Source organism: Andrena cerasifolii, chromosome 2 (assembly GCF_050908995.1).
Source record: "Andrena cerasifolii isolate SP2316 chromosome 2, iyAndCera1_principal, whole genome shotgun sequence".
Lineage (NCBI taxonomy): Eukaryota > Metazoa > Arthropoda > Insecta > Hymenoptera > Andrenidae > Andrena > Andrena cerasifolii.
The window spans coordinates 576069-600020 of record NC_135119.1 but is presented as its reverse complement, the minus strand read 5'-3'; the positions used below and the strand labels follow the sequence as shown (position 1 = coordinate 600020).

The 23952-nt window shown below is 38.2% G+C and overlaps 1 protein-coding gene across 1 annotated transcript; it reads right to left on the bottom strand.

Annotated features, from left to right (window-relative positions):
- Positions 1–12264: 12264 nt before the first annotated feature.
- On the bottom strand, positions 12265–15259 carry LOC143366418 (uncharacterized). The gene is made up of 2 exons (XM_076807493.1): positions 15009–15259; positions 12265–13197 (listed from the first exon to the last, which is right to left on the bottom strand). The coding sequence occupies exon 2, from the start codon at positions 12868–12870 to the stop codon at positions 12265–12267; it is 606 nt and encodes a 201-aa protein (XP_076663608.1). The 5' UTR covers positions 12871–13197; positions 15009–15259.
- Between the last annotated feature and the right edge of the window lie 8693 nt (positions 15260–23952).

Genomic DNA, 23952 nt, shown 5'->3' with positions numbered 1-23952 from the left:
TTCGGGGTCGTCGTCATGTCACTCCCGTTCCCATGGTCGTCATTCAGCTGGTCGAGATCACGACCCCCATTAGTGGTGTGTGATAAGCGAAAGGATTTTAGGGCGTTTTTCCTTCGCAGACGCGAGCTCGAAAAAGGGTTGAGAGTGGCGTATGGGAGAATTCCACATACGTAACAGCATATAAACTGCAAAATCTGATGCTATATGAAAATTACTTCAATGAATCTGTCGACTCTACGCGAGAGAAGATCAGTGGCTGACCTAATGTTTTTATTTAAGCTGATTAATGGTGACATTGACTGCCCATCCCTTTGGAGTAATGTTAACTTTTATGCGCCGCATAGGCATATGTGAATAAGGTCGACGTTTCATTGCTCTATGTATAAATTCACATATGCTTTGCGTGACCCAGTTAATCGCATAACTACTTCTGCTAACTCGTATACTGATCTCGTCGATTTTTCGTATTCGCACAGGGGAACCACTCTGTGATATTTTGTAATTTGTACAATTTCTCTAGTACTACATACTTTGTATATAGGGTTACGACCCGTTAATAATAATAATAATAATAATAATAATAATAATAATAATAATAATAATAATAATAATAATAATAATAATAATAATTATTATGTAGCCCCAATTCGGTGGAAGCAATATCCTCCGTAAGCCATGTTTCCACAAATATTATAACGTCGTAATCTACATGATGCATCAAGAAAGACTCGCTCAATTTCTGCAACTTAGTACGCAAACCTCTTATATTCTGGTAATAAACCAGAGGGGCTACTCGCGTTTTTTGGGACAGTTCCAGACCCCCTCCGAGCAATCATTGGTGTGCCGTTCCTAAACCTCATGATCAAGGTAGGGTCAGCTGAGAGGCGAAGTCGTTCCTGCAGGCCCCGGAGGTGTTTCCTCTGTTGCTCCGTGTAGTCCATAGTGATTTTCTCGACGCCCTTACAGGTATTCTTCTGGCGAATGATAGATCGAGCCGATATGTCCAACGGTGACACAACTTTTATAGGCTGGACTTTGCCCGGGCTCCTTATACCGATTCTCCTGAGTGCTATGTTATCATAACAGTTAGAAGACACCTTGTTTAAAATTGCCGCAACCTTAACACAGTCGACGTTTACGGTTGACGTACCGGGGTCCGTTGCCCCAGACGCACCGGCTTCTTCCAATTTAAAAACCATCAGATTGTTCTCCATGCTCTTTCTATCATGAACTTCAGCTACATCCGCCTCAATGACATCCAAGCCCACCTCCGCAGCCGCTGCTCTCAAGTCGTTGATCCTGGCCTCCATGGCGTCCACTAGTCCACACCAGTGATGCCAGAATCGTGGGACGTGGGACAAATGCTTACCCCCACTATGACGGACTGTCATCCCCCACTTTCGTCCCATCGCACTGCACCCAAGCATATCTCTGCCCCTGTCCGTGTACTCGGCAGCCTAACAAGCAACGCACACGGACGGGAGTAGGAATATGCTTGTGTGCAGCGGGACGGGAAGAAAGTAGGGGACGACAGTATGTCATAGTGGGGGTAAGCATTTGTTCCACGTCCTATAATTCTGGCATCACTGCAGTGCACCGATAGATGAGCCGAGCCTATTACATTCCCCTTTGAATTCACGCAACATCTCGCGCCGACAGTTAGCGAGCTCCTCCCTAAATTCGCTTCTGAGCTGGTCGCAAAACTTGGCCAACTCCGTACTCATGAGCTGCTGCATCGAGCTCAGTAATGCTTCGTTTGCGGAGGTGATAACGTTGAGAACCGCCCCCCCCCCCCCGCCTGAGAGTCCCCAGCACTTAAGGGCCAGGACAAGGGAGAACGAGCACCTGTGCCTTCTTTACAGTCCAACAGCATGCCGGTTTTCCAGGGGTATACGGTGCGGCCAAGGCAGCCAGGGTGCGAGAGAACACTACAGCTTGCGCAGGACAAAGGGTTTTCCACTACGACCCTACACCCTTTGCACACTTTTTCAACTGGCGGCATCATAATACGGAAATCCAATTAAACCAATTACCAATTACCAGTAGCGCACGATGAAGAGTAAGCAGGTGCATACCAAGAAACACACAATAACAACACGAGCGAGCTATTATGACACGTCTGTACACCGTAACAATTGCAGACTAAATCCAGTTTTAACTGCCTCGGTCCGCATCAATTCCTTAACTATCGGACAGCAAAATGCTGCCGAGTCTGTGGGAATCCTCATCACATGCCGATCGGACCACCAACTCGTCAGATGGTCCAGCTCCGCGCGCGTCAGCCACTCAGGGGATGAGCTCACCACCGCAACAATCGGTATCCGTCGCTCCCGGGAGCCAAACAAGTGCTTCTGTGCATCCGCGCCGGGAGAATACTGACTCGCGCGCGTCCGCTTCAACCATTGTCGCTATGACGTCCCCAATCATATACATGCCAGTCTTGCTTGCGACAGCTCTCATCAATCTGGTCACGTCATGCTACGGTGACCAGTAGGAAGTTCGAGCCCTTCTCGACCAAGGATCAGAAGTATCGTTCATTACAGAATCTCTCGCTCAACGTATCAACTTACCGCGTCAACGAGTCTCACTCCCAATCCACGGGCTCCCAATCCAACGGTCGACTTTCTCCCGCGGATTTATTAATCTCAGCATCGCGTCACGTGTTAATCCTACATTCTCACTCTCGATAGGTGTGTATGTGCTCGCGAAGCTCACGTCCTATCTGCCTTCAATCCGAGTGGTAAAGAAAACACGGCCACATCTCGACGGTCTCGAGCTTGCTGACCCAGAACTCTCGTCAACAACTCAAATCAACTTAATTCTTGGCGCCGAAGTCTACAGCATGATTCTCGAGGAAGGGTTACGCCGGGGTGGCCCCGAGAGCCCAATCGCTCAGCAAACCGCTCTAGGATGGATTCTATCAGAATCCATCGCATCCGAATCGGCCTCAGACTCGAGTGTTCGCCCTGCTCAGGGGCTACAGTGCTCAGTCGACCACGAGCTTTTTGATCTCGTCCAACGATTTTGGGCGCAAGAAAAAACCATCTTTGAATCGGACGGTACTGCAAACTCATTTTTGAAGTCGGCGTACTCAGAATTTCTCAATGAATATGAAGCACTCGGTCACATGGCTGTCGTTCCGAAATCACTCGTTCAACCGCGTCGCGTATCCTATCTCCCGCACCTCGCAGTCGTGCGGGAGACCCGCACGACCACGAGGATACGCGTCGTTTTTAATGACTCTCATCGCACCAATTTCGGAATCTCAATCAACGATCAGCAACACGTTGGACCGAAACTTCTAAACGATCTCGCCGATATCATCACTTGCTGGCACCGCTACGCGTACGTTTTCTCTGCGGATATCGAGAAAATGTATCAGCAGATTCGCGTACACCCCGAAGATTAAGATTTACAACGAATCCTCTGAAGGGACAATCCAGAAAATCCTCCACTCTCGTATCATCTGTACTGTAACCTATGGCCTCGCAAGCGCTCCATATCTCGCAATCCGTGCGCTTCGGCAACTCTCCATGAAAATTCGACAAATCGATTAATGTCTCAAGGCCGGATGTTTTAAACTGCACAAATGGACCACCAGTGACGAAAAGTTGCTGGCACACATCCCGTCAAAAAAAAATGGGAGAAATCAACATTAGTGCTACTCGAAGACGCTCAACTCTTTCGCGCTCTCGGACTTCTCTGGCAACCACGCACAAACTCGTTCGTGTTTGTCTCGCGCAGCCGCGACGAACCGCCTCGTACCAGTAAACGCACCGTGCTATCGCGTGTCGCTCAACTCATTGAGAGCGAGAGGGAGAGGGGGGGAGGGGGAGAGGTTTTTTATTAGCTCCTGTAGCTACACTTAACACATACTACAATGATTTGCACCTTATATGTACCCTTAATTATTTCTAATTCATCGCTGGGGACTGTGCTACACTCCTTCGCGCTCTCTATTTCTAATATGTCGCACTAGCATTCTCTTTAAATTTTGTACTTTTTCCTCTCCTTTCACTTCCTTCGGCAGATTGTTGTACACCTTAAAGCCATCTTGTAATAGCATCTTCTGTTCCTCCCTAGTCCTACATTTACCTATATATATATATATTGCCTCTTTGCCTCGTGTCTATTGCACTATCGTTTGGCCTTACCGTAACTTTACTTCCTAAGTAATTCGGACACAATCCATTCATTATTTTGTACACTAGCACACCCACACATTATACTCTATTCTTTCCTTTACTGACATAAACTGTAATGTCTCAAGCATATCCTTAATTCTTGTTCTTCTATTACACCGCAATATGATTCTCATGCCTTGATTTTGTAATTTCTGTACAAATTCTAGATTTGCCTCACTCACTCCCACCAGAATCGACGCACAATACTCAAATATCGGAGCAGCAATCGTCTTATATACAGTGCACCTCATGTACGGCGACAAGTTCTCCCCTACCTTTCGTAGAACTCCTAATTTTGATTCCAATTTTTTCCCCATATAATTCACATGTGCTGAAAAATTTAAGTTCTTATCAATTATAACCCCTAGGTCTTTTATTTCACTTACACCGTCGAGTACAGTATCTTTCAATTTTACCTTTAATCTGTCACTTTTTTCCTTATGCCCCTTATTAACATAGTTTTAGTTTCATTTACATTTAATTGTACTCTATTGGCTTTCAACCACTCTACAATTCTCTCCATTTGCTCATTGAGGTTGTCACTAATTTCTGTACTCGAATATCCAGTTGCATGAATTAACGCATCATCTGCAAATAACCTAAGTACACATTCTTCGTTTATAACTTCTGTGACATCGTTAATGTATAATATGAATAACAGCGGTCCCAGGATAAATCCTTGTGGAACACCTAATTCTACTTTAATGGATTCAAATATGTTTCCATTAAATTTTAGTCTTTGTGTTCTGCCATATAACTCTTAAACCATCTAAGTACTGCCCCCTTTATTCCATACCCTTCCAATTTCTTTAGCAGAATTTCCCTGTCCACTACTTCAAACGCTCTTTTTAAATCTAAGAATACCACACCTATCATGTTACCCTCCCCGATACTTCTTTTCCAACTAGATATTACCCATTGCAGTGCAGTTTCGCATGAATGACTAGATCTAAAGTCTGATTGGCACTCCTGAAACAGGTTGTTACTTTCCAGGTAATCCACTAATTGTTTCCGGTCTATTAATTCTAATATCTTTTCATAATTTGGTAACTTATTTATTGGCCTAAATTCTTCAACTTTGATGGTTCCTCTCACTTTAGGTACAGGAATCACTATCGCTTCCTTCCATTTACTAGGGAATATCCCCTCCTCCAATAACCTGTATAATATGAAACATATTTTATCCCCTCCAACTTCTACTACACACTTCATTATTTCTACCGTTATTCCTTCCTCAGTACCATTTTTGTTTTCTAGCTTTTGAATTACTCCTTTCAAATCTTCACATTCAATAAAATTGTACTAAACACTTCTAATACTTTTTCCGTGTACTTATCAGTTCTTCTTCGTTCTATTTCTGTATCATCCTCTCTAAGCCAAGTAATGCTATCTACAAAGTATCTATTAAATATATTTGCCATTTCGTCTATATCCTGGCATATTTGGTCTCCGCACTTGATCTCCTTATACACATTACCATTACCAAATCTACCTTTCAGCAACTCTTTCAAGACTTTCTATATTTATTTAGGATTTTTTTATTTATATCTAATCTTATTTCAAAGTAGTCCCTGTTTGCTTTTCTACATATATCTACAACCTTGTTTCTTATCCGACAAAACCACTTCCAATCAACATCACTCTTACTTATCCGCGCAATCTTATATGCTTCATCTCTTTGTTTTATACTCTGCCGAATCTCCTCTGAGAACTTTTGTTTTCCCTTCCATTTATCTTTTATCTTAATTCTCTGTTTTGGTGCAACTACATCAAGACATTCAACAATTACATGTACTGCCAGATTCGCCAGATCATTAGCATTGTTACTTTCAATAGCATTCAGATTAATGTCAACCAAGCTCCTAAATTCATCCACATTCATTCCCTTATAATTTCTACACATAATCGTCCTATTCCCATTTTGTATTGCTTTTACATCCCAATATATCACCACTATTGAATGGTCCGTTATTTTTGGCTCATGATTTATTTCAACTTCTACATCCGTATTAGTAAAGATCAAATCAATTATCGTTTAGAGGTATTTACTATTCTCGTGGGCTCATTAACCAGCTGCTTTAGCCCTACTGCATTCACCACTCTAGTTAATCTATTTTTACAATAATTGTTTACTTTCATAGCTATATTAAAATCACCCATTATTATAACGTTACCATTCAATATATGACGATTACATGTTTCCTCGAAAAAGTCTATAAAACTGGCGTCACTACTATTTGGCGAGTGATACACTAACATTACTATACCTTTATAGTTAAATCAATAAATTGTCCACCAATTTCTTTCACATATATCTATAGACATAATTTCAAATTTGTTCCTTTTATCTACATATAATAGTACTTCACCTGTTCTGTTAGATTCTGAGTCCCCTCTCACACATACATACCCGTCGATTTGTACTCATGATCCTCAACCATCTGTGTTACATGTGTTTCTGTACATCCTAATACATTTGGTCGAAGTTTACCTATCAGTTTGCTTTCTATTTCATCTTTGTGTCTTATAAATCCCTGAGCGTTTAAACAAATTATCCCATTTTTTGTTTCCTCTAATTTCCTTTGTTGCTATATACTACTTATAATTCTGCTTTTCTGTTTTTCCATCTCTCTAACATAGCACGGACAACTTGTGTCAAACGCCGAGTGATTTGACTTAAGATTCTTAACTTTAAAGACTCTAATTTTTTCTTCACAGTTCACACAATTTCTTATTTCCCTTTCACATTCTTTAGTTTTGTGTTTCCCTGCACATTTTCCACACGTTCTTTTTTGGTACAGTCTTTCGCGAAATCGCAAACACTTATAGCATCTGAGAATCCCTATGTAGTTCTGTACTTTACATATTTTCCATCCTATTTTCACTTTTCCTACTTCTAGCATTTGTGCATGCGTTTCAGTATTAACCTCTACTATGATCGTCATTCGTTGGGATTGTTCATTCTTCGTTTTATGCACTATCTTTCCATATATACTATTTTTGTTAAATCCATTTTGTTCTTCTACTTTTTTTCCAGAATTCTTGCTCATTTTCCCCATCTTCATTATCAACATCAAATACTCGTAAGGCGAATATCTTAATTTCTGCGCATTTAAGAGTTAACTCGTCATAAAGAAGGTGTAAAAAATTTATTTGTGATCAAAATTTGCAGAGTAATTGATTAATTCTTTAATAATAAATCAACCAATTCATAAGCTATTTAAGAAAAATATTTCAAGATGTTTAACTATTAGTAATTTGTAATTAAATATATAATGCTCTAACTGTCCGTATTTCTGCTCATGAAAAATAGGGATGTATGTATTGCCCCAAGCTCGTGCAACACTCGCGTAAATGTTTAAATAGTTTAGAATTATTTTGTTGCAATTATAGTACAAACGTAACGCATGTACTAATAAGAAAAATACGAAATGAGCAGAAATGGGGACATGAGCAGAAATTGGGACATTCACCTTATCTTCAATTTTTTCTTCATCGGAGCTTGTATCACGCATTTATCACCCATGTCTGTTGTTACTTTTTCCTTCAATTTTTCAGCTTGATTTTTATTTTCACACCCTACTACTACTGGTCCTTTGGTTACATTTTTCATTCTTGTAATCCCCACTCCCAGCTTTGTGATATCAATTGTACTTTTTATATCTCTTTTCGTAATCTCGCTTGAACCGACCTCTTCTTCTCTCGGCTTGACTATTATTACCGCTTCTCGTTCAGATGACGCGGCATCACTATAACATTTCTTCATAACTTCCTTCGATTTACTCATCACTGGTATACTATTAACTACTCTTTGTACTTCTTCTCATACTACTCTACCTACAATTGCTTCAAGCTGTGCATCTTTCCATGTCTGCATTTCTTGTCTTACTCTATCCATCTCCTCTTCAACGGCTTCTGCAATGGCCTTTTTAAATAGTTTTTTTCCTATCAATTCATCTTTTATTTCTTTTATCCACTCATATAAGATGTCTATTTTGCTATCCAAATTTCTTTCCGGTGCTTGACTATCTTCATCATCTTGTCCTCTACTGGTCCCACTTACTACCCCACCTTCTGTTGAACCTGTACCTTTCATTGCGTATGTCCTCACTTCTCCACCGCACGGAACTAATTCATTTACTATATTATATATTCTGTGCAACTTGCAGCAACTTCGATAAAAAGACTTGTCACATGGCACACATTCCCAGACTTCAGTTTTCATTTCCTTTTTACACTGTCTACATAAAGCAGAATTTCGTGACTTCGACCCATCCATTATATACTATTATCGTCCGATGTTAATGAGCTCTGCTTATCGACATTACTTAAGGGGGTAGACACGGGTAATGCAGCGCGCTGTATACCGACACAATCTGTCCCGAAACATGGGTTTAGGAAATTACGTTGTTTGTCCTTATATGAGCAAATCTTGGGCTGGGTGAGGTCTCATTCGAAAGAGGACGGTTTAGTGCAGCGCGCTCTGGTCATGGTTCGACGAGATTTTGTTGATATCGAATAATATGAGTGTTCAAATTAGAGTAAAAGTCGACAAAATACACCTGCAAGAATCCAAGTATTTGTAGGTCGCTAAAAGAGTTTTATGACTCAAACGATGACCAGAGCACGCTGCACTGAACCTTCCTCTTTTGAATCAGACCACACCCAACCCAAAATCTGCTCATATAAGGACAAACAACGTAATTTTGTGACTGCATTCCCAAATACGAGTTCCGCCATATTGACGATAATACAGAGCAAGTCACGTGACAAATGTAGTTCAGTTACTGGATACGAGATGGCGCCTACTCGGGAGAACTGCCAACGTGGAATCATAGCAAAATTGAAAAGTTAGTTTGATACATGTGCCACAGTAAAAGCGTGATGCAGTCAATGTATGCATTTTCGTACGATTGTAGGTTAGGTTATATGCATACATTGACTAGGAAATGTTACGAACTGTATACTTACTGTATATTTACTAAATTAACACTTTTACCGTAACACATACATCACTTGAAATCGCTGACAAATTTATGTTATAGTAATTGAGGCAGTTAGAGCAACAACGGACTAACCCACATTAAAAAAAAATCCTATTGTATATGATTAGTAGAGTCCATTCCAATACGTTATTGCTACTAACTCAATTTAAAAAAAAAATGTGGGTTAGTAGTCCGTTGTTGCTCTCACTGCCTCAATTATATGGCAAAATACCAGAGATGAGCATTACATAACCCGAGCCAATTTTTATTTGAAGCGCTATGATTGAATTAATTTAATCGTGGGGAATTCAATTGTCGGCCATGAATAAAAAAATGATTATCGATTATACATTTTTTTATTATTTTAATAATAAAAAACTGTTATAAATAAAAGTTATAAAAAATTAGTTATAAAAAAATGTTAGTGCCTCTTCCTTCTCTGCCTCCTCTACCTCCTCTTCCTCCTTTGCCTTCTCTTCCTCGTGTACCTCCTCTTCCTCCGCTATATTTTATTTTCCGGAGTTCTTTTCTCAGCTCGCTGTACTGTAATATGAAAAATAAATATAAATCTTATGTTAATTACTGCAATAATGACTACATACCTGTTTTTTTATACTGATACGCCATTTGCATCCAGTTTATTTCAGGACTTCGTCGCGGACCCCGTCGCGAGGAGGGAGTCCGCTTGTTGCTCCTGCTGCCACCCGCAACAGACGGACTCCGTCGTGGACTCCATCGCGAGGAGGGAGTCCGCCTTTTGGTCCTGCTGCCACCCGCTTTCAGAAGAAACGCGATCATTTTCCATCTTCTGGTCTTTATCAGTCATTTAAAAACGAGTCGAAGAAACAGTGAAACTATTGAACGTAATGAAAATGGATTTGAAAGTGCAGTAGAAAAGTCAGAGTTGGGCAAAATGTAATCTAATTACAAATTAATTAAACATTATTTTCTGTAATCGTTAATTTAGATAGTTGACAAAATTATGACCAACTACCTAAATTATTTAACTATTACAGAAAATAATATGTAATCATTTTAATCGTAATTTGTAATTAGATTACATTTTGTCCAACTCTGAGAAGAATACACGTTTATCAAGTTGGTACATTTGGGTATAATATACGCTTCCTTTATCAAGTTTCAAAATATCTGTATTTTCAAATCTCCAACATTTGTGATTTTAAAATTTTCAATTTTTCCACTTCTCATGTTTAGAAAATGTTTATTTTTCATCACTTGCCTTCAGTTTTAACTAAAGGAAGCTTTTCGCGACATCATTAATATGATACCCGGACAGTCGCAACAATTGAATGCTCACAAGGTGCCTGATGTAATTGCAGAAAAAGCAATTTCAGTAATAAATGAAATTAAAGCAGAGGTAAAAGGACGAGTTGTATCATTGAAAATTAACGCCGCAACTTGTATGAGTCGCTCCTTTCTCGGCATTAATATGCAATTTATCAAAAATAACTGTTGAGAATTAAGGTTTTGCGGATCGCCAAAATTATTATTCTTAATACTGAATCGTCTGTTTAGACAATAACACAATAAGTACGTCTTTATTAATCGCTATGATTGCACTTTTAAATAGAGATACACTTTAGTGCTCTACTAGCCTGTTCATTTACTTCTCTCTCCCTCTCTCTCTCTCTCTCTCTGGCGCTGCTGTCGCTCACCTCCTTCCTCACACACACACACACACACACACACATGTAACGGACCGAAGTTACACACATTTCAACAATAACAAAATACAAATTCGGACGTTGGGCGTTGTGGAGCTCTTCCAGATTCACACTGCCGAATATTTGAAGGAAACAATTATACAGGGTGTCCCACTAAGGAATGGACAGCGCGACATCTCTTAAAGTATTGTCGATAAAAATATAAAAAAAATAGGGAATTGCATGGTTCGAGGGGGCCCATTTATTAGCGCGAACGAATTTTGTTTTCGATTATTATTTTAAAAGATATGATGGTCAAGTTCGGTTTTTCAAATAGAACCATTTTTTTTGAAGACCTGAGTTGATAGTGCGTTCCAAGACAAATTCAATAAGCTTTAATGTATACACTTTATTTCCACTGGTTTTTAAGATATTGCGCTTGCAAATTTACTGATTTTCACTGCAAGAAACCCCTCTGGAATGGCAAAAACTGGGGGCGGTCTTACTGGCGCCACGGGTGGCACTGCCTGTTGAAATGGATACTTACCTGCCAAAGGTCTACGCCAGAAATGGCAGGCCCAAAGGCTGGACAATTCTTTTCCGTGAGAAATGCTACTTAGGTAGGTACATCTGCGGTATCGAGAAGCGCATCGTTACTTTTATTTCGCACTTGCTTCTACGCTCGGATGGCCGGTTCTTTTGGGAGGGATGCAAGTTGGATTGGTTCTGATACAATCTGCTCCCTATGGTTGAAATTTAGTCTAGCAACTTTCACTCCTCCTAACCTAACCAATTGAACGATCAAACGAACTTACCTGTAAGTGATGTTCGATCGCAATTATATGAAGGAGCCTTGTTCGAGAGATTACAAGTGTAGTAGTCCTTTCGATGCCCGCCAGAGGTCACTACGTTCAGAGTAAAGAAAACAACAACTGGGATTCCCCTATCGCTTCTCCTCATTCCGCTCTACTATCATATCTTTAGAGTAGCCAAACATTGCTAATTAATAATAAGGGGTTAGGGAGATCGAAGAAAAACTTTATTTTTCTCCCAGGGTGGGTTTGTAATCTCTCGAACGAGGCTCCTTCATATAATTGCGATCGAACATCACTTACAGGTAAGTTCGTTTGATCGTTCAATTATATTTCATTCGCCTCGTTCGTTCGATTACAAGTGTAGTTATTTAGAGCGGATAGCAATTTTTATTCCTATCTATCCTTAACAATTTTTTTTTTTTTATTAGACCCTTTATAACGTTTTCAAACAAAATTATGTTTTCATGTAATTTTTAAAACATATTTAAAAATTTGACAGACAATGTTTCTTGTAATCGGATATAATTTGTCTTAATTATTTTGAAGGAGGTATAATCGTATTCGCAAACTTATAATTATCTGACAGTATAGGTCTGTTGTAAAAAGTTGCAAATACCTATGAATTTTTAGACCAGCCTGCTGTTCTTCTTATTGTAGCTAGGTCAACACCTCTAAATAATGCCGCTGATGTCGCAGCATGTCTCGTTGAATGAGCTGAGAATATATTCGTATCTATGCCGCTTTTTGTTAGAACATTCTTTATCCAACGACCAATGGTCTGAGATCCTATAGGCTTATGCGGCTTTTTTATCGCGATAAACAAAGTATCAGCCTCTCCTCTTAATGCTTTGGTAACCTCTATATATTCGGCGATAGCCGACGCCGCACACAGATCAGGCTCTTCAATAAACTTTGGTAAAGTCAATAATGGCTGACAACGTCCTGGACCTGACGTTTTAATGAGGTCTGGAATTCTTATTTCAAGGCCTCTTGTTGTTGTCTTAATGTTAGATATTTTAATATATGCTAGTGTTTGTGCCCTATGAGCAGTGCTTAAAGCTAATAAAGTTATTGCTTTCTCGGTCAAATCTCTTAAACTTAAACTTGATAACGGATATAAATTCTTTAAATAATTTAATACTACCGAGACATCCCAAGTATGACTATACTTTGCTTTTGTAGGCTTAAGTCTATATACTCCTTTTAAAAAACGTGATATCATTGCATCCTCGCCTATTTTATCCTGAGAGATCAAGGATACTGCAGATCTATAAGTATTTAAGGTGCCATATGATGCGCCTGTTCCAAAATGTTTCGTTAGAAAATTTAGAAGACTACTTCTTGTAGGTTCAAAAAACTCAGACTTGGTTTCTTTGCAGAACTGCCACCATGCTCGCAATGCTGTTTCGTATTGTTTAGTCGTGCCGGAAGCTAAAGATGATACGACAATGTCAACTGCTGTGATGGGTACATTTTTCTTTACGAAGGCTTCCCTGATACTTTGCCTGCTATCAAATGTAGGTACTTGGCCTGCGGATGTATTTTCGACCTACATGGAGACAGTAATAAATTAACACTTGGTCCAATTGTAAGCGGTTTCTCTACCAGAAGGTTTGTAAATAATGGATACCAAGATTGACTTGGCCAATCAGGTACAACAATAATTCCTGTCGCCGTATCTCGTTTAATTTTAACAAGTGTCTTTAGAATTAAACTAAAGGGTGGAAACGCATAGAAGTCAAGATTTGTCCATCTGACAGTAAATGCATCTACTTGTAGGGCCCTGGCATCTGGCTTCCAAGAAACAAATTTTTTGCATTTGGTATTCTTGTGTGTAGCAAATAAATCAAATTTTGGAATACCAAAGCTTCGTACGATAATCTCGAAATAACATTGATTTAGCTCCCATTCTGTATCGCTATTTTTTATTCTAGACAGTCGGTCTGCCTGCTTGTTGTCTGAGGATGCAATATAGGATGCAATTAGGAAAACTTTCCTTTTTTCTGCCCATTGCCAGATATCTTTAGCTAACTTGTTGTATGCTGAATAACGTACACCACCCATCTTATTTACGTATGATATCGCCGTGGTGTTGTCAATTCTTAAAAGAATTTGGCAATTATGTAAATTATTTGCTAACGACTCTAACGCCAGTTTAACTGCCAGTAATTCCTTATAATTTATGTGATATTTTCTTTGTTTATTATTCCAAAATCCATACGTTTCCGCTGAGCCATCTGTAGCTCCCCAACCTGTGCCCGAAGCATCTGTATGAATTTCTACTAAGAAATCAGCTGTTTTTATAGTATTAATTGCTACCGGCAATTTTCGTAACCACCACTTAAGATCTGGTAAGATTGACTTTGGAATTAGCATACTAGCATCATAATTGAAATTATTAGACCATAATGCCTTGATTTTTTCTCTTTCTAATAATTTAGTGTATAACAGTCCATATTCGACTGCTGGACAAGCTGAAATTAATTTTCTTATTAGTCCTGCGAATTCCTTGATTAAGCAATTTTCTTTTAACTCAAAGGTCTTTATAAGATTTTGCAACCGTTCTCTTTTCTCCTTTGGCAACTCAATTGCATATTTAATTGAATTAATTTTAAACCCCAGAAAACTGCATGTAGTTGATGGAACGAGATTACTCTTTCTATTGTTTATTACAAAACCCAAAAATTGTAATAATTTCAGTGTTTCCCTAACAATCTTGCTACAATTTTCAAAATCTTTACTAATGCACATGATATCGTCTAGATATATGACCAACATTAGACCCCTAGATCTTAGGCTGTGAGCAACTGGTTTTAGCAGTTTTGTAAAAATATATGGGCTTACGTTTAGCCCAAAAGGTAAGCATGTAAATTGGTATAGACTTCCTAGAAATTCAAATCTTAGAAATTTTCGACTTTTTTTGTGAATCGGTACTAGATAGTACGCATCCTCTAGATCAATTGTGCTCATGAAGAACCCTGGGAAAATTAATTTCGCAGCTGTTCGAATATCCTCCATTTTAAAATGGCTAGTATTGATAAATTTGTTTAACCTTTTCAAATTTAGTATAAACCGGAAAGAGCCATCTGGTTTTGGAACCAGAAAATAACTTGATAGGAATTGTTTTTTACATGGTTTACAGCTTTCTACAGCTCCTTTTTGTCGTAATTTATCGATGGCTTGCTTAACTCTTTTAATCTCTTTAGTTGAATCGAATTTTACTGAAGGTACCTTACCCTGCTTTGCTTCTTTTTGAAAACCTATTTTATATCCTTTAACACAACTTAACACAAACCTATCTGACGTAATCGTTTTCCAGTTATTCAAAAAACCTTTTAGCCTACCAGCAGTGGAACCTACATTTATTTGAATCTCGTCTGACTCCTCGTTTTGTTGTATCCCTGATACTGTGCCTTGGTGTTGAATGGTTGCTTCGTTCTGAAGGTCAGTCGTTTGGCCTGTCCTGATGGATATTGGAAACCTTGATGTGAGCCTGACTGGTTGGGAAATGGCCTTTTTCCCAGCAGGCTGTTTGAGTTTAAAGTCTGCTTGGCTGTCGAGGCTGATCCATGAATTTTGTAAGAGGACTGTTTCTTCATAGAGTTGGCTACTTTATCCATTACTTTGGCTTCTTTAAACTTTTCAGATAAATTCTTCCCAAACAAAAACTCCTCTGTTTTTGTGTCCTCGAGCATGGTTTTTGTATCTTTATCAACCCCTGCTACAATAAAGGCTTTCCTCGATTTAGTTTGACTATGCATAATCTCAGTCATGAGCTTTCCAGCGTCATGTAATTTTTCCATAACCTGAATTTTATCAATACTATCTGTTTCTTCAATCAAAGTTGTCATGACCGAACCAAGGGCTGCTAGTGCAGCGCTTGCCAATTGCTGTCTTGTGGACATATGGGTGTCTCTTGATTTTGAGTGTTTAGGCAATTTTAAAAGAATTTCCGGGTTTAACTTAGGTACTTCTAAGCCACCAGGACTTTGGTATTTTCTTAAAAGATTCTCTTTCTCCTCTTTTTTTATTCCGTTTGTGAACCAGAATTTCCACCTATTCAGAATGCTGGAATGTATTTTTATTTGTAAAGCATTAGATGCCGAGGGGTCATCTCCAAATATTTCCGCAAAGTCTTCGTTAAGAGGTGTTTCTTTTATTACGTCCACACTCTCTAGTATCTCTTTTCCGTTATTAGGTTCTACCAAGTTCTCCTGATTTATCAACACTAAACTATTCTCATTGCCAGCTTCTGATAAATTTTCTTTATTACCTGTAATTTTACTTTCAATTAACCTTTGACTGTAAAATTGTATTCTACTTTTATTTTATTAACCAAAATATTTGCGATTCTAGAAGATATCTTAGAATCGACGTTCTGTCCATTATGTGTAGAGAGGACATTTGTTTTTCTTTTAATTCCGTTCATATACGTCATGCGAGCGTATGTTTCTATGTGCATATATCTGATATATCGAGGTAAAAAACAGGATGGTCCTAACCACCACGCATATTGACCTTAACCTTCTCGTACGCACATGTCCTGCGAGCATGTGTTTACGTATGTAGCTGTTCTAGCCAGTTAAGAAGAATGTAGCATGAGCCCGCCGAAAGAACTAGATTCTTTCCAATACACACGTCGTGCGAGCGTGTATAACCTATCTTTTGAAACCACGTGAAACCTATTCTCAGCCTGTGCGACCGGGCTACATATTCATGTCCAAATATTCGGAGAATACCATTGTGTATAAGAAAGATTAAAATTAAAATTTACTTTGTTCCTCGTCGGAATTTCCGTCCTCGCTGCTTGACGCACTGTCGCCTGACTTTTGTCTTACTACTTCGTCACTTTCTGACTCGCCATAATCTTGATTTTTCTCCTTTAACACCTTCATAGTTTCTTGTAAAATTTTTACCTGTTTGCTTAGATTCTCAAATAATTCTTCGTTACTTCTTCTCTTCCGTTTACTCATGATCACTTCTATATGTTTAGAACTATCGTAAAACACACGTGTGAACTCCAGCGCGCTACGAAAGAATATGATAGTAGAGCGGAATGAGGAGAAGCGTTAGGGGAATCCCAGTTGTTGTTTTCTTTACTCTGAACGTAGTGACCTCTGGCGGGCATCGAAAGGACTACTACACTTGTAATCGAACGAACGAGGCGAATGAAATATAATCCAACTTGCATCCCTCCCAAAAGAACCGGCCATCCGAGCGTAGAAACAAATGCGAAATAAAAGTAACGATGCGCTTCTCGATACCGCAGATGTACCTACCTAAGTAGCATTTCTGACGGAATAGAATTGTCCAGCCTTTGGGCCTGCCATTTCTGGCGTAGACCTTTGGCAGGTAAGTATCCATTTCAACAGGCAGTGCCACCCGTGGCGCCAGTAAGACCGCCCCCGGTTTTTGCCATTCCAGAGGGGTTTCTTGCAGTGAAAATCAGTAAATTTGCAAGCGCAATATCTTAAAAACCAGTGGAAATAAAGTGTATACATTAAAGCTTATTGAATTTGTCTTGGAACGCACTATCAACTCAGGTCTTCAAAAAAAAATAGTTCCATTTGAAAAACCGAACTTGACCATCGTATCTTTTAAAATAATAATCGAAAACAAAATTCGTTCGCGCTAATAAATGGGCCCCCTCGAACCATGCAATTCCCTATTTTTTTATATTTTTATCGACAATACTTTAAGAGATATCGCGCTGTCCATTCCTAAGTGGGACACCCTGTATATATATCTATCTTGGCTGTTAAATGAAAAAATACGTCTTTTGACCCTTTTGGAAGAAATTCTGGATCATGCAAAAATTTTATACGGAATACAACAGTCTTATCTCTTCTTTTCTACATTTCTTCTTTAATAGCCACAAGAAACTCATTAGGTACGTAATTCATTATACAATTTTTCTAGATTTTTAAATAAGAATTTAAGAGCACCTTCAGCAGTTAATAATATCGAATCTTCTATACTGTGATTTTCTATTGGAATGATATAGGTTCTAATGTTATTAATAAAATGTATTATAAATTGTAGATGTGGTTATACGTTCGCGATTAACTAGTAATATATTCATTTGCGAAAATAAATGAGATTTATAATATTTTTCCTAGACTTAAGTTTCTCGAGAAATTTTAGTATTTCTCGAGAATTAAGAAATAAGCAATTATAAAATTTCTCGAGAAAGCATTCTCGAGAAGGAACACTATACCCATTCGTAGAACTTTGCCCGTACCAATCATTTGTCGCACTTTACACGTACCAATTAGCTTTCGTTATTTGGTTTACGCCACTCAGGCGTTACACTCGGCTTTCACTAGGTGTTCGGACAATCGTACGTTTGGGCGCATGCGTTCACTTCGCTTAGTTCTCTCACTGGTCGCTAGATTGCATTCATCCATACGTGTGCTCGCGTGTTATTGCTAATACAAAATGTTTTAGGTATAATATAACAATATAATGATAATGAGAATTAATATATAAAAGAAAAGAAAATTTAATGGTGACTCGTCGCGGGACGTTACAAACTACTAAACATTCTGCTGCGCGCGTTAAGGAAACTTCCACATTTTGTTTACAATCTTTCAACCGTTTCCTCATTTCCAAAATGTACTTTTGCCTAATATGAAAACACCATTTTATTATACGCTCAGCTTTCAATCTACTTGCTTTTCCGGACAGCGTGCTAATAATTTTTAAAGTTTTCTAATATAAGTTTCTTTGTTATTTTTGGTTCCTACATTGTTATTTGCTACAGCAATATAACGATACTTTTTTACTATTTGCCGAGCAGCACGACGTTTTCTTACTTTATTATAATCATCTCCTTTACGTATTTCATCATAATATAACTTCCGCTTTTTGGAGATAACTTCTTTAATTACCTGGTAATAACTTTTGTGTGCGTTATAATATTCATAATTATAAAGTTTTATGCTTTCCTCCCCCTTTTTACAATCTTTGCCTTTTTCATGTTTCACTCCCCTTCCTTTGCTTTATAAACAGATGTTCTTTTCAAATTAATTTCCTCTTTCTGCCTTTTATAATAATTAGATATGTATTCTGTCCTATTACTTGGTAGGTATATATTGCTCATTTTGGACTTCGACCAATGGTGGATCTGTCTAAATTACATTTTTTGTATGTGTAGCGACTTCTTTGTCATTAAGTGGTACATTTTGAACTGAAAATATTTCATGTGTGAATTGTTGATCCTGAATGCATGGAAAATGTTCTATACGATTAGATTGAAACTTTTGGATCAAAAGTTGACGTATAAACGCGTTTCTACGTTACTTTGCCTGGTAATATAATGAATAATAACGAGACAGCATATACAATCGCAAAAACTTCGTAATCCCGACTGTTAGGTTGAGCTTGTACATGCGGAAATTCTATAAATTGCACCGTCATGTTTGTTCAAAAAAGTGTATAATTTCTCCAGATAAATTTTATGATGACTATGTAACTTCGAGGAATTAAGAGAATCATAAATATAAACTTTTCTTTGATCACGTTTATAGAAGCTACAAACCCAATGTCCCACTGCATTTTTTCCAAATTTTTCGCATTTGTGCAAAATCTTTATGTGATCTTGATTTTCAGGAACTGGTTGAATTGTATCAGGCCATGTCTCGCGTGGTTTATAATCAGAGTTAGCTTCTAATAATTTATGAAAATATTCGATATAATCATCTGTTAACCATTCACTTGTAAGGATAATTTGCATATTATTAACACTGAGCGGTAAGATATTAATACTACTATTAATTACATACATGTTGAATTATACCTACTTTTATTTATATTTCTGGGCCACCTTCACCTTGTGTGTCTTCTTCGCGCCTTCAGACAGGAATCGGCGGGCTTGAAAATGTTAGGTTAGGAAAATGCTAGGCACAGTTCATGCACACATAACCACCGCTCCTGTAGGTGTTTCCCCCTCCATCAGCTTAGCTTAAACTCGTCGTCCGTGCCTTCAGATGATACAAGACGTATCAAGTCTAAACATATCGGGCACGAATGAAGAAAATGTAAGTAATAAAAATACAATTTTCATATACATATACTCATAGCAGAGTTATCGTTATTATATTCATTATTATTATTCATATACTCTAGACCGGTTATCTGTATTTGTTAGTTTTATTCGTGAGAATTTATTTTTATTCGTTAGTTTTATTCGTGAGAAATTTATTTGTGATTCGTGAAACTTATTCAACACTAGATCCTTTGTCATGGAGCATCTAGTTCAGGAGAGAATCACAATTTATTATTTGTCACGAATAAAACTAACGAATAAATTCCTACGAATAAAAGCGATAAATAAATGTTACGAATAAATTTCTCACGAATAAAACTAACGAATGTGCATGTAAGCTACAACATTTTGAAAGCCTTGAGTAGGCACTTTGCCTATGTTAAGTATAAGTGGAAGTAGACCGTAATTGTATAGCAAGTAAAACAACAAGAAGATATTTGACACGTTGAAGCATATTCTAACTTGTAGCGCCAACGATTATAAATATGGAGCACATCTGTGTTAAAATATGCTTCTATGTATCCAATATGTTCTTGTTGTATTACTTGTTATTTATACAGTTACGGTCTACGTCTACTGATACTTAACGTAGGCAAAGTGCCTATCCAAGGCTTTCATAATGCTGCAGTTTACATGTTTGTTTATGTTCAACTCATATATGTTTGATATTTCTAATCGGTGGCGTTATAAATTAAAATATGCTTCAACGTGACTAATACCTTCTTGTGGTATTACTTACTATACAGTTACTATATACTTCCACTGATAGTTAAGGTATGACTTTCTTTTATCATACGCCGCTTTTATGAACTCTTGATTTTTTTATTAATTAATTATTTATTAATTTTTGTAGAACAGACAGGAGGCCGACCTACTTGCTGGTAAGTTTTATTAATGATAAACTTACAGAAGAATTAATTAATTAATAAAAAAATTATATATACATTTATCAAATTTTATTTATTTTTCCAAACTCTGAAGATGATACAATTATGGCGGATGCCGTATTCGGCTGCCCCGGTGGCAGCTGTGGGCAATCCAGCCTCGGCAAACGGTATTATTAATTCTTAAAACTTTTTTTAATTAAAATTAGATATCTTTTTATGTGTTAATGATGTAAAATTTATTCACTTTAGCCCATATCAGGGGAGGCCAATCCTTTTGGCTGCCAGTGGCAGCCACAACTACCGAGCCGCCGCTGCCACTGGCAGCCGCAACAACCGCGGTGCCGCCGCCACCACCACCACCCTATCCACAGCAGTCTGCGGAGAGCCCGGCCACGGCATGTGGTATTAATTCTTAAAACTTTAATTAGATACAAAATTAGTAGAAAACTAACAATTGCAGAATTTTATTGAAACAAGTTTAAAAATTAAGATAGATTTTCATAAGAATTAACCATATTTGAACATTAATTATTTACATAACAGATCAAATAAAAGTGACTCCAATTATTTTATTTTACTAATTATAGGAGGATATGCAACCCCGCGCCACAAAAAGAATGGCCGCAGGGTTAGAGCCCAGCAGCAATACTGGGCCGCCCTCCAGGTGGTGCGGGAGCAGGCTCGAAACCAACGCGCCCAGGCAACCACCCTTCAAGTGCTGATCCTGGCGCAGTACCGTGGTCGCGGTTGTGGCTGTAGCAGCCGTAATTTGTAATAATTCATTATTATTATTATATATATATATATATATATTAAATATTAAATATATAAAAATTGTATTTTATGCTTTTCATTTGTCAGTGTGGGTAGTAGGGTGGGTCGGAAAAATAACATTTTCGAAACTCGAAACAGCCTAGTGCGGAAAAGTTGCGTTTGGGGTTGCGTCTAAAAACGTATTATATCGTTGTATTCGCGAGGGTTCGTAGAATAATTTGACTTAACCAGCAACCGAATAACTATTACTATTTGAACTCAAAAGATGTTCAAAGTTGAAAATTTGTATTTTTTTCAAAATCGAATTTCTCGAAAACAGAGAGTGATGGCGACATACGGTTTGCGGATTCATTGTCAGCGCACAAAATTCTCTAAGAAATGGCTATTGAATATTACAGATCAAAATGGCTGTTGGGCCGGCTCTTGAATCAATGAGATATGTTCCTCTTTCACTACAACCGCGTTACAACCGAAAATAGAGTCACAGATACTCCGTTACGCCACAATATATAAAACACCATTTCACGTGTTTATGTGCTTAAATAATATTTTCTGATGCTCAACAGTGAAATATGAAAATTTTATGAAAATATACAGAAGTCGCCAAACTTGGTAAAAAATTAAAAACTTTGACCCCGTTTGGACCCGGTCAAATATTGACCGATTTCAAAAAATTTTGTTTGTCTCCATTTGTTTTTTCCAGACAACTTATCTGAAAGCCTGCGAGAGGGAAGGTATGGGTATTGATGATTTGAGAATAATACCTTGTCAAGCCACGCCAAGTATTTGACTTCCAGGCCCGGCCATCGTTGTTTGTCTTTTATTGGGTGACACAGTGTAGCCTTTGCTCGCTGCGGGTAAGCACCTTTATGTACTTGCAGCTCATTTTGATTTCACATTTTTTTTTCTTTTGTAATTATTATTATCTTCTATTTTTTTGTGATTTATATGATTTCATGTACTTGGCTTAATTTTTTTACTTTCTTGCAGTTTTTTGTGGGTGAGATATTAATGAAATGAGTTTACGATTAGTTTGGAATAGCCGTACGACGAGTAATAAAGGTACACGGCAGCGACATTCGGCATATTCAGGGTGTCGCAACATGTACTTGGCGTCGAGACGCTACCGCGTCTTTAGATAAGGGTATAAGGGTATAAGGGTATATAATGGTATAAGGGTATACACGTATGGTAAAAGGGTATAAGGGTATAAGGGTATAAGGGTATAAGGGTATAAGGGCATAAGGGTATAAGGGTATAAGGGTATAAGGATATGAGGATATAAGCGTATGAAAGTATAAGAGTATAAGAGTATAAGATTATAAGAGTATAAGGGTATAAGAGTATAAGAGTATAAGAGTATAAGAGTATAAGAGTATAAGAGTATAAGAGTATACGAGTATAAGAGTATAAGAGTATAAGAGTATAACAGTATAACAGTATAAGGGTATAAGGGTATAAGGGTATAAGGGTATAAGGGTATACAGGGTGTCTCAAAAATATCGGAGTTCCTTGAAAGGGGTGACTCAAGGCGTGATTTGAAACAACTTTTTACTTAGCAAAATTATTGTCCAAAGCTTCGTTAACGAAATATTAACGAAAAACCCCGACCAATCAGAGCGCGCGCCTTCCGCCCGAGCTCTCGCGGTAGCGTTGGCCACGCGGTAGGCGGCTGCGCTTGTCATAAAAACGTACGAACAAGCAAGTCGGCATGCATCGATGGAAACCACGTTACACAGTTTTTTTTTTAAGCAGAATCTTAAATAATAATTGTTTGAAGTGAGAGGACAAGAAATACGTAAATTTCATTTTCAAATAAGGCATAAACGAAAAGGTAATGTAACAGAAAATGTACGACAAGTGATCGTAATTCGTTATTGAGGTAAAAATTGGATTTACATAATCAGTACAAAGCTACCGAATTTCTATCGCGGTGTTATTTGTAAGCTGCCAGAAAAATGCCAAAAGGTAATTAACAATGATGGAAATTATTTCGATGATTGAGTTGTTTTCATATTTTTTAAATCGAACTGTTATTGTACCCTAAAATCGGAAAGAATTTATTTCTACACCTAATAATCACCAATAAATTAAATAAAACTCATCCTTTCGGACATTCCTTTCCTTCCTTTCCTTCCTTTTCGGAAACCTGTGTCACTAAGTAGGTCACTGTACCGATCCTGGTCATCGATGGACAAAAAATTCATGGTAAGGTAGCGCCCAGTGCTCAGCTGATCGCAGTTACATACGACACCTATACGGATGCAACATGTTTTCCCTCAGAGTTCGGTGTACCGTCATTCTGCTGGCACTAGAAGAAAATGCAGAAACACCCATTATTAGATAACATTTGTTTTCCTTAATTAATAATTGCTGCAGTAATCTTGTACTGTGACTTACTCTAGGCGGCGGCTCAAGTCGCGCACGCTGACGGTCGTGTATTTGTCTTTGGCGTCCAACGCGTTCTCTTCTACCGCAAGGCTCCACGCGGCTCTGGGTCTACCCATGTCACTGCCTCGCGGCATCATCGACCTCGTTGAGTGTAATCTTGACGCCACACGCCTGATCGTACCCTCGCTTGGGGTTTCAATGCGCG